The 12,557-nt window shown below is 42.4% G+C and overlaps 1 protein-coding gene across 1 annotated transcript in view; it reads right to left on the bottom strand.

Annotated features, from left to right (window-relative positions):
- The window catches only part of LOC306744940 (choline transporter-like protein 5-A), a gene marked incomplete at both ends in the record, with an annotated part of 31,744 nt that extends 24,561 nt beyond the window's left edge, over positions 1 to 7,183 (bottom strand). Inside the window, 2 exons of the mRNA XM_079227647.1 lie at positions 6,512 to 6,601; positions 7,177 to 7,183. Of these exons, the coding sequence (XP_079083773.1) occupies positions 6,512 to 6,601; positions 7,177 to 7,183 (97 nt within the window). The remainder of the gene's footprint in view (positions 1 to 6,511; positions 6,602 to 7,176) is intronic.
- Positions 7,184 to 12,557: the final 5,374 nt, after the last annotated feature.

Genomic DNA, 12,557 nt, shown 5'->3' with positions numbered 1-12,557 from the left:
TGTTAAAGATCAGAAAGACGGACAAGTCAATGGGAGCTAGCTGCCAATGCTAACACAGACGCTTCTCTTTGATGCTGGGTAATAGGCTGGCCTAGCTAGGTAGCTGAGCAGACTTGTTAGGCTACGTGAGGCTTCAAAGCTCCAGAAGTGTGCTTTCTGTCTCTGTGTACTGTGTTTATTAACAGCAGCATCTAGTAGCTGATTCAGAATAACGCTGACTTCGTTGTGGTTCTCACTAGCAAGAGCAGTTATTACGCTTGCTAGCTTCAGAGAGGCAGGGGGCGCGTGAATGGCTAAAAGGTGAGAGAGTGGTGACATGAGAAGGGACATTATGAAATTAAACTTATTGAGAAAAATGTCATGATGAAATAATAATAATAATGTTAAAATAAAATGTCTATAATGTCATGCACATGATATAACACATATTTCAATTAGAATAAATGTAATGATGAAATGACATTTAATTATTTGAACTTTTTATTATTTCTTTAATCATCTCACACATTGTTTATTTACACAGGTAGTTCATGTAATTATATATATATATATATATATATATATATATATATATATATATATATATATATATATGTGTATGTATATATGTAATGATCTGGGGACATTGCGAAAATGTGTCATGAATCATACATCATTATTATTAATATCAATAACGAACGATCAACATCCAGATTTCATATATGTTTTTTATGACTTAAGCCTTGGTTATACTTTGTACAAGGATGTTCGCACGGAATCAAGACCAGGAAACGTTTGTATCTTTGTGTGCATGCTTTTGTTGTCTGCCGTCTAGATTACAACTAAACAAAATCAACAACTAAACTTAATCAAAGATTAAAACTTAGTCAAAAGCTGAAGTTAAATGAAAGTTAAATACTATAACTGTATGTATAATGCAGAATAATTGGTGACACCCCCAGCTTTTTTGAGCAAACACCTTGCATATGTGACGTGTAGTGCTATGAGACAGTTAATTTGGACAGCTGAGGTTTACAGCTGAACATGTAAGGCTGTAATTTATTCTCTTTCAGAATCTCTTCCCTCCTTCCTTCGCAGAGCTTCATCAGCAGCATCAGCTGCATCATACGTCATAGTCACTCACACACACACACACACACACACACACACACAGAGACACTAATAACGTGCAGACAAACAGACAACACAGGCGCATCGTGGCACACACACTTCCTTTCAAATTTACATCTCAGTGGTTGAATGAGTGCCGCTTCCAGCGCTACTTCAGGCGGACCAGCAGCAGTTTGATTCAATGGCAGGACGGCGGTGACGACGGGTGGAGTTTCTCAACGCTGATTGGCTTACGCAACTCAGCGTCATGCGAATTTGCATCTGTGCATTGACTTTGCATGTAATCTACTTGCGTGAATAATTTGCAATGCTTTTGGTGTGAACGCAGCCTTAGAAACAACCATCAGAGCAACATGTTGGCTTATTTCTTATCAAAACATTATAAGTTATGTAATTAATGTAATCTGAAGAAAAAAATGGATCATTTCAGGAAAGTGAATTATTTGCATAATGTGTAAAAAGAAAACAACATAGCCCATGAGGACATATGTGTCCGTCTCCTTCACAATCTATCTGTCATATTGTATCTGTTAAATTGCATCGGCTGCAGCTGAGAACAGCATGCCGGTTGAGTAGTAGCACCGGCATGAACTTCAATCTACTTCCCCACTGGGTCGAGCAGGTGTGCACTGCTGACATATCTGAGGGGTATTACGGAGTTTTTCGAAATCCTTCTTTTTTCCCCATGAAAGTTTTTTTTAGTGGAGTTTTCTTCTCTGATGGAAGGATTCAAGGCCCAAAGTGGTGAATTAGTTTAGTTTTGTGCTTATTCAGTCAAAGACACCCAGCTGTAAACTTGTTCGATGCATTGACAGGGAGGTCCGAGAGGGCTGAATAAACCTGGGTGTCATCAGCATTAAGGATGTGTCCATGCTGGAGCACATAAAGAAGAAGAAGAAGAATAAAAAAGGCCTTAAAAGCATCACTGACTGAAGCTCATGGCAGCCACATGAGTCTCTCACATTTTAAATATGCCACATACTCAAAAGACATTCAAAACTGACATTCCTGGATTCTATTTAATCTTCTTACAGGTGTTGAAACCACACAGGGACATGAACAAAGACTGTTTTGGGGGTCTGATGCCTGGTAATAGATACAGAGACGGAGAGCTGGGGAGAAATGAGGGACCACTATTTGAGTTAAAGAAGAGTTTGCATGCACTCCTGCTTGACACACAAAGCAGTATACCTTTAGTAGCATAGAAGTGGTAACGCTAGTTATTGACATGCTAACGTACTCTGCTAATGTTAGCTCCACAGGTTTTTAATGTAGAAACGTAACATTTATAAAAAAAAACGTATAACCTCTCAGGGTAACAAGTATCCCTATCAGACACGATGAGCAATAGCAGTGCTTGGTTGGCTAGCAACCCGCGCTCCTACCCTGCCAGAGGAATGCTAACAAATGTCCTTGCTGGTCTACAAAGGAAGCACAAGAGACAGAAGCTGACATGTAGAGAGCTCAGGAGGCTGCCTGTCAGGCACAGAGGACTTACAAGTGCATGTGTGTGTGTGTGTGTGTGTGTGTGTGTGTGTGTGTGTGTGTGTGTGTGTGTGTGTGTGTGTGTGTGTGTGTGTGTGTGTGTGTGTGTGTGTGAGGACTTTTCCAAGAAGAGACACAATTGATGAAAAGGCAAAAACAACAGAGAAGTGGGGAACATAGATGAGATGTAGATATATTCAGATCATTCAGACATTCGAAGTGATGGAGTGATGGAGTAACTGGGTTGAGAGGAGGACGAGTACATTAGAGTAAGATGAAGAGAAGAGAGCTGGAAGGGCAGTACATCACATAACTGTGTTGAGTGTTGAACGGTATACCGTCAGTAGAAAAGTATCGTGGTTAAAATTTTTACCAATATGTACCAACGCCCCTCTGAACCCAGCAGTTTCAGGGCGTATTGTTTTTCTCTCTGTACTTGTTTTTCACTACAATGTGTAGGTCCCGCATCTCTATGGAAACAGACCAATCATGGATAGAAGTAGAGAGACCTCAACAGTATAACACAGTTAATATGCCATACATCATAAAAAAATAAAAACAGAAGTTGAATTTCTTTGATAATTTCTTTTCCAAAAATCGGAAAACAATGGAATCTATATGTCTCCTCCCAGTGTCCACAAGTGTTACCAATATTGTCGGTACAACAGCCTCTCCTCTCTCTCTGTGCTCAGCAGCCTGATGTTCAGTCGTAGATTCACAGACTTGTTTTCACGAGACTATTGGTCTCAGGCGACTCAACTAGGCTTCCTAGCTGTTCTGAGGGTCATATCATTTTATATTTCCAGGATCTGGTTAGAGAAAAACTATGTTGGGGCGACATTTTAAATGAGACGTATAGAATAAAATATTATTGATTATAATATTATTGAATATCACTATTTAAAGCTTAGCTTTGGCTATTTTCTAACAGAAGAGTATACCAGACATGATGTGGACATGACTGTCAGAAAAATACCTCTGGGTGTGTATGTGTATTGCATTATTCTCTACTCTTTAATGTCTTTTGTTTGTTCGTGTTGTGTGGAAATATGTGTTCACGGGTGTAGCTTTGCATAGTCCTATCCATCCATCCACCTACCTGTCTAACTCAAGAATGTATATGCTAATTATGGGACGGTCTATTAGAATAGGATGAAATGTTGAAGGGATGACTTTTTTGACAGACATGGATGTAAACTGCATACGACAATCATTTGGTTGAATTTATTCACATTGTGGTCACACTGGGAAGGTATGTACGGGAACAATACAGAACCAGACTCAACATATGTTATAGAGTATAGAGTACTTGACACAATCTGAACACACCTTTCCTTAGTAGTCTCACAACAGACATTCGTTCACTCTGATAACATACACTTTTCACTTTTAAAATGACTATATTCAGCAATCGGTGGTGCAATTGTTAGACCTGCTCCTACTGAGCTTGTGAATTTACACGATGCTTTGCACCTAAAAGCCAAATTCGCGCAATAGATTTGTTTCCTCTACTACATTTATTGTAGGATTCAAATGTTGAATAACCTCAATGAATAAATACACATCTTTGAAAAGTTGTTTTTCACCCTTGTAGAGTAACCTCTGTTCTAGGAGACACAGTAAATCAAACTGGAAACTCTCAAGTTGCACTAAAACAATTCAACGAGTCATCGGCAGTATTTCAGAAAGTAGAACTGTGTGTGTCTGCTCTTTCCCTTTCTATCACCTTCTTCATCACGCAGACACACACACACACACACACACACACACACACATACACACATATACTAAGACACTGTGTGCGTACAGCCTTCTGTCTCGAGTGGCAGATCCGTTATGTAACATATACAGAGAGAGAATCTATTCAGATCACTCTGTGGCGGATCACTCTCTCTCACACACACACACACACACACACACAAATCAAGCGTGGACTGTTAAATCTAAGGGCAGTGCACTAATACCGTATGCTACTGTTAGTTCCACTTCCTTCAGATCTGTTTTCATAGTGAGACCCCACAGACACGGCCATCTGCTCGTGCTAGAGGTCAGTTAATGTAAGAGAGCAGCTTGAAACTATATGAAACATTGTAATATGTTGCTGCCATGGAGCCACACTGTCATTAACTACACTCTCTGAATAAATAGCATCACATTTTTGGAGAAAACGATAAAAAGCGATTGCAGATTGCAGACAGAAGAGTCTACACTATGTGTTGAAGGATATTTCCAGGATGACAAACTGATTCAGCAGTGACAACAGGTTAAAAAGATAAAGGTAGAAGCTGAAGCTACAGATCAGTATGAAAGTGAACCACCTCATTACTGGAAATGGAGACTGAAGACAATGACATTAAGGAACAACACTGTTCCTCTTTGTTCACCGGCACAATCACTTAAAAGCAGAAGCAGCATGTGTATTAGGGGTGGGGGGAAAAAATCGATAGAGAATAGTATCGCGATATTTTGCTTGCCGATATTGTATCGATACACGGAAGCCAAGTATCAATCTTTTATTATATCAATTATAAATCTTTTGGCCCTAGAATAATAAAATAAATTGCTTTTTCAGCCCACTAGATGGTGCTGTGTTGTTTTGTGGTGAGGTCAGCAGAGGTCCCGGGTCAGCGTGGTGGTAGGAAGTTGGTCACAACAAAAATGGAGACGACGGAGAAAGAAATTAGAAATGCGCCATCTGTGTTTAAATCAAACGTCTGGACTTCCTGTCACTCGTAGCGCCGCTGCTCGCACAGCTGTTGTACGACGCACGGGACAATATTCGCGACACAGCGCTGGTCAAAGACGTTAAAAAAAGCATAAATCAAACTGGCTACGGGTACTCTAGTAGCGCTGGAAGCGGCCGTCATCCCGACGCAGTTCCTGATGTCGGTGAAATTCACGAGCTGTGTGTGCCGACGGATAATATTATAAACCCAGACACGAGGGCGTTTGATGTTCCGACGTTTTTGAGATTTCCACAAGTACAAGTATAAATCAGAAATGGTGGTTATTTCCATGGTGGACGGTGGAAATGATAACTGTTTGCATGGAGATAAGCCCCGCCCCCTCTCTGGCGCGTCCAGCTCGAATGAGTGTGTAGACTGTAATACAAACAGTTCAGTTTGTCAGGTGCAACATTTATGACAGTGTTGGTCAGTTTGTCTCCTTGACAATCACATTTTGCTGCAATAAAAAAGATTGCAGTAAGATGAACAGACTAAAAACATATGTAAGCTATTATATTGTGTACGGGCTTTTATTCTGAAGGGGAAAACGGAAGGAGAGAGAGAGAAGGTTTGGTAGGAGTGAGAAGTGAGTGAAGAATAAAGTGGTTGCTGTCTTATACCAACCTGCGGGCCATCGTGGTGTTATTATTATTGTACATTGAAGGCGCAAGACAAACCCTCGGCTACATTGGTGGCAGCGGTGGGATTGTCTTGCGCCTAAAAAAAAAAACATTGGGAGAAAATCAAGACTCGTGTAGAAGGCAGTTCGCCGAAGTGAGCCAGCTAGTTAGTTAACGTTAGCCAATGCTAACGCGCGTGAAGACAGTACAAATGTCATCACAATAGTTTTTTTACGGAAAGAGAAGAGAAGAAAAAAAGGAAAGACAAAAACGACACAATGTGGAGGCACAACAAAGAACTTCTGGTCTTCAATGTGCGGCGTGGAGAGCGGCCGTTTGCCAGCCAGGCCAGTATCGACCTGCTGCCGCCCTTTGCCAGGGGGGAAGAACGAGGCTTCCCCTGCTAGGCCAGACGGCGTGAAGGAGCCGTGACTCTGATAATGAACTGACCCGGATCAATTGACCGGCTAGTGGAGGCCCTGTTGCGGACGGGGTAATTGAAGAGAGCTACAGTTCTCGGGAAATCCACAGACCGGAGCAGGTTGCTCATGATGATGGACTAAACTGTACGCTGTGCTGATGCCTGCGGGTTCTTCAAGTAGCCTCCCGGCTTCTCCTCACTGTGCTCCTTCGCTTCAGGACGAGGGGCCACCAGAGGGCCTGTGGGGTTTAGGAGCCATGGATCGCTGGCGACACAGGGACTATTTTAGTTACCGACATCAGTGAACCACAAAGGACTGTTACTCGTTCTGAGAGGGTGGTGAGACCACCGGTATATTTAAGGGACTTTTTTTCAACTATTGTTAACTGATTTGTGTGTTGAATGTGTGACTTTACTGTTAACATGTTTTCCTTATTGTAGCAGCACATGCTTTATATGTATGTTGTGTCTAAACGCTATGGTGGATCAGCTATATGTCTGGTGTGCATTGACTAGCGGGGCAGACTTACTGGAGGCTGTGCAGTTTGGTGATGGGGACATGTATAATGTTTACTGGTCAACTTTGTGTATTAAGACAAGTTGTTACTAAGTTTGGGGATTTTTTTTTTTCTTCTTGCATTTGGAGCGTTTAGAAACGGGGACATTTCTTTCAGGAGGATGGGAGATATGTAAGCTATTATATTGTGTACGGGCTTTTATTCTGAAGGGGAAAACGGAAGGAGAGAGAGAGAAGGTTTGGTGGGATTGAGAAGCGAGTCAAGAATAAAGTGGTTGCCGTCTTATGCCAACTTACGGGCCATCGTGGTGTTATTATTATTGTACATTGAAGGCGCAAGACAAACCCTCGGCTACACATATAATGATCAAATATGTTGACAAAGTTTTCCTTTTTGGGACAATTTGCGGTTGAAAAAAGTAAATAAATCACAATACTCAATATATTGTAGTATTGTGATAATATCGCAGTTTCGTGATAATATCGTATCGGGGGACCTCTGGTGATTCCCACCCCTAATGTGTATATAGTCAGTATACCTTCAGTAGCATAGAAGTGGTAACGCTAGTTATTGACATGCTAACGTACTCTGCTAATGTTAGCTCCACAGGTTTTTAATGTAGAAACGTAACATTTAAAAAAAAACGTATAACCTCTCAGGGTAACAAGTATCACTATCAGACGCGATGAGCAATAGCAGTGCTTGGTTGGCTAGCAACCCGCGCTCCTACCCTGCCAGAGGAATGCTAACAAATGTTTGCCGTCACATTCCATCCAAGGGGGGAAATACGACAGGGAAATGCGTCACTGTACCGTCCTTTTTGTGGAATCCGTAGCTTTACTTCTTTTGTTCTCTCCAGACTCTCTCACCAGATGCAAAGTCATACTCCTCATCCGCCACATCCTTGCTAATATGCCACGACATACCACATAGAGCAGGGGTGTCAAACTAATTTTCACCCCGGGCCAAATCAGCATCATGGTCGTCCTCAAAGGGCCGGTTGTAACTGTAACACTGTATACATTTAACTCCTCCCGAACATAATGTTAACTGTCTTTGTATTAGATTATTGTTTATTCAAGTGTAAAAATAGTGTACATGCATGGTTCAACTGGTCTGGGGCAGTGGTTCAACTGGTCTGGGGCAGTGGTTCTGAACTGGTCAGGCTGCAGGACCCACCTTGACCCCTTAATGACAAAGCTGAGATCCAATGCGAGGAACAATTTTAACTTCTCAAATTAATTTAATGATATGGTGCAGTTTGAACCTGAGAAAGTACACAATATCACAGTGCCAACACAAAAAAAATTGTTTGAAATATTCCCTCTTACACTCAATTAAAAACCCCAAAGTGCATCTTAAGGACATGAGGTAATACAACACACATAATATTTTTATAACTTCAGCCTTTTTTAACAGACTCAGGGTTTTCATGCACAAACATGGAATAAAAAAGTATCTATCACAAATAGTCCAACGTGTAAACTCACGCAAGTAAAGGTTGACGCAGCATCCCCAAAAATCCCCTTCAAAATAAAAGCACATTAAAAATCCCCTTCAAAATAAAAGCCCATGCAAAGGTTTGCGATTCAAAACGGGTCCGTGAAGCCGTCGCGGGCCACATAAAATGACGCGGCGGGCCGGATTCGGCCCGCGGGCCTTGAGTTTGACGTATGTGACATAGAGTGTATTCCATACAAAGCCCTCCACTATGTCACCAATACGAAACTTAGTGAGTGAATATTACACTTACATTTGGGAACATGACACTAAATAAATTATGATTTTGTTCGGCAGAATCGCTTGAGGCCCACGACGTGCACGAGCATTAGAGTTGTGCACTGGAGCAGAGAGGACAAGCAGGAAAAGCATATATTTGGCGCAGATATCCTATTTTACAAATATTACTCGGTATATTTCATATATTTCATCGCTTGGTGGCTGAAGGTGGGTGGGGCCAAGCCTCGTTGCCCTCTATTGGCCGGCCGCCACAGGTGTAGAGACAGCGCCCTGCAGGGAGCACACAAACCGGCCATCAAGTTACACAGAATTTACAGTCACAGCTGATGTTTACCTACTGCTTCGGGAATTTACTGTCTCTCTGTTGAACAATGCTTTATTGCAAGATTTGCAATTCATTCTCCAATCCACAATTAATAGTTTGGTCACTTCCTCCATAACTTAATATAAATTGGTCAATCTGTTACAACACCGCTGTCTCTTCTCTGACTTGTGTCCTCCATTACCGACAGCACTCATTCAACTCTTACCTCTGTATTGACTTTCTCTACTTCTCGCAACTCCTCTCTTCTAAATTTCATTTGCTACTTTTTTAGATTCAAACACCAAGGGTACCAGAATACAAAGACACTGTGATGTTCATATATTCTAAGTGCTGGTCCCATTGGCAGTTACAGTGTTGTTTGTTTTTCATCCAACTCGGAGTGAGAAGAAATGTTTAAATATTAAATATATATAGATGTCTCCGCCGTCTCTGATGACAGGAAGCTTTTACATGGCTCTGTGTGAGCAGCTCGTCCCCAAATTTCTAAACTCACTTCAAACTTCACAGCATTACAGAAGCCCTGAGAGGCAAGTGGGAAAAAAATATTCTGGTGATCCCGTTTCTGAGTCTGATCTAAATAGTTTTCTCCTGTGTTTATAACTAAAGAAAGAAATCTTTCCAAGTTCCTTCATTTTTCTTAACTGTAAAATGGGTGGGGACAGTGGCTGGCGGCCAATAGAGGGCAATAGGGCTTGGCCCCAGCCACAATGAGCCACCAAAAAAAAAAAAATATATATATATATATAAATAATTGTATATTTGTCCATATTTGTGTTTTTGAGCTATGGAATATACCCAGTAATATTTGTAAAACAACACAGACATGCAGCTCTGAGCTGTCTGTGTCTGTGTTGACTTCTGGGAGGGCTATTCTCATCAAGCCCAACGGTGCGCGTTCCCGTGCCTCATTCAAATCTTGCGTGTTCTTGTCACGCCGGTCTCTTGTGTTCTCGCCGGATTCCCTTCTCTCACAGCAACATTTTAACGTCATGACAATAAAACATACCAGCACCAGCGCTACTCTTGCAAGATGACTCAACCCTAACTAGATCAAATCTCTCCTCCAAGACCCGTTTGAGAGAAGAACTATGGCAGAAAAACTCCTGGTCCCAGGTCAGCTCCTGAACTAAGCAGACCAGACCAGCATGAAAGGGAAGCAGGCGCTGCCATGTTGGACTGTATAATGTCGGTTTTAAGGGATTACAAGTAAAGAACGCTGATTTTATCGCCATTCAAGCAGACGAGATGACTGACTGACCCACTGTCAGCTGATGCTACGCTACATCGAAGCTAACGCTAATGTTGTAAAGATCGCATATGCCGGTGTTACGGTTTAACAGGCGACCGTGTTAACTGATGACTTTCTAGATAAGACGTAGCTGTCCTCGTGAATACTGTGTTGTTTCATTTTTAAATACAGTGTCAATCCTTCTCATAAAACGAAAACGACTAAAAGTCACTGTGGTGGAGATTTTATTTAGAAGGTATTATTCTTAAACATGTGGACCATTTGGTGAGGTCAGTTCGCCCAGACTGAACCGAGCCATCCTTGGGATGATAGCAAGGGTATCTTCCTATTGTTTTGGATTCCTCTGTTTTCTTGTTTTCTTCCTTTTGGCTATCACTTTTCCTTTCTCAGGGCCGCGACCAAGCGGCAGGCGCCAGCTGGGTGACGTGGACTGTCTCCTGTCTACACGCTGGCAGCGTGGGGGGAGGGGATAGGGGAGAGGGCAACCATTTCAAAAATAATTGTTGATGTATAAAACTCATGTGAACTATTTTTCCGGGTCAGACCTCTGAACCATTTTGTGGGGAAGAGCTCTGCCCATTCAGCTGAATGTTTTACTAGTTTCTGTTTAATAAATACTTAAAGACATTTAAGTGTTTCACATCGCATTTGCTTTCCACTGAAGGAATTTTGACAAGTAAAAATTTCCATTACAGTCACCAGTTAACATGGTCACCTGTTAAGACCTCTGTTACAGCACTGATAAAAGAGGAAACACGTTTGTTTGTTTTCTTTTACACTAAGTGCTGTACTGGCAATGGAATCGGCGGCCTTAACAGAAACACAGGTTTTAAATGGGACGTTATTTTTAATACTTTTATTTTGTCGGCTGTGTGTATAAGCACGGTCACCTCATTTAAGAGTATACTTAAGACTTTCCTCTTTGATAGCACTTATAGTTAGGGCTGTTTCAGGCTTATAGTTAGGGCTGGCTCAGGTTTGCCCTGGTCCAGCCCCTAGATATGCTGCTATAGGCCTAGACTGCTGGGGGACATCTTAGGACACACTGAGCTCCTCTTCTCCTCTTCTCTTCCTCTTTTGCTCCTCTTCTCCTCTTCTTTCTCTCCTTCTTGGTAAATTATTGTCTCTTCAATGCACATTACTAACTCTACATGTTTTTCCATGGATCCGTGGCTGCCTGGAACCGGTCCTACCTGCTGCCATGGCCCTGCTGATGCCCCTCCTCTCTACCTCCTTCTGCTTCATGGATCGTGATTATCTGGATCATGGACCATGCCTACTACTCATTATATGAATAATTTCTGCCATATTCATTGAATGTGCTGTAACTCCGTTACATTGTTCATTCTGGCCACATGACATCTATTGCTTCTGTCCATCCGGGGAGAGGAATCCTCCTCTGTTGCTCTCCCTCAGGTTTCTTCCCTTTTTTCCCTGTGAAAGGGTTTTTATTATCTTTATTGAATCCTCAATGAAGCCTGTCCCCCCGGATACAGTTACCTGGAGGCAGCACGCAGCACTGGCCGTGGTGGTGGCCTAGCAGTGATCCACCGTCAGGACCTAGAGCTGTCCCCCATCCCGCTGCCCACAATAACATCTTGTGTCTTGCATTTAAATGTAAGCCCCCCTTTCCCATGACTGTTCTTCTCATCTACCGGCACCCTGAACCAAACTCCACTTTTATCCAGGAATTGTCTGATCTCCTCACAACGCTTTGCACTACATCTGCAAATGCCAAAATCCTGGGAGATTTAAACATTCATGTTGACACCCCTTCATGCCACTCTGCTGCCGATCTCCTTCAGCTACTGGACTCCCTAAACCTACAACAACATGTTGATGTCCCCATACACTCAAGGGGACACACACTCGACCTGGTCATCACAAACTCCGCCCCCATCACCAACCTACAGGTTTATGATCTTGGTGTGTCTGACCACAAAATAATATCAATGAAGTTGCCTTTCTCTTCTCCCCACATCAAACCCACGCGGCAGATCCACTTCAGGAATCTGAAAAACATTAGCATGGATGCCCTGACTCTGGACCTCAAACTTCTCTCCATTGGCTCGACCAACTTCCTTTCTGGCACTGACTTAGTGGATTCCTACAACCAGTCCCTGAGCAGTCTTCTGGACCTTCATGCCCCCATAACATCCAGGTCAGTCTCCTTCTCGCGCTCAGCACCCTGGTACACCTGCGAACTGCGTAAGATGAAGACTGCTGGGCGTGTCATCGAGCGGCGGCTCAAGGCTTCTGGACTGACTGTTCACAAACAGGCATATAGAGAACACAGGAAGGCCTATGCAGAAGCTCTGAGAGATGCACAGTCCAAGTTTTATTCCACCATTATCAACAACAGC

The sequence above is a fragment of the Taurulus bubalis genome (assembly GCF_910589615.1).
Source record: "Taurulus bubalis genome assembly, chromosome: 1".
NCBI lineage: Eukaryota > Metazoa > Chordata > Actinopteri > Perciformes > Cottidae > Taurulus > Taurulus bubalis.
Note: the sequence above shows the minus strand (reverse complement) of the source record. Positions and strands in the feature narration are given on the sequence as shown.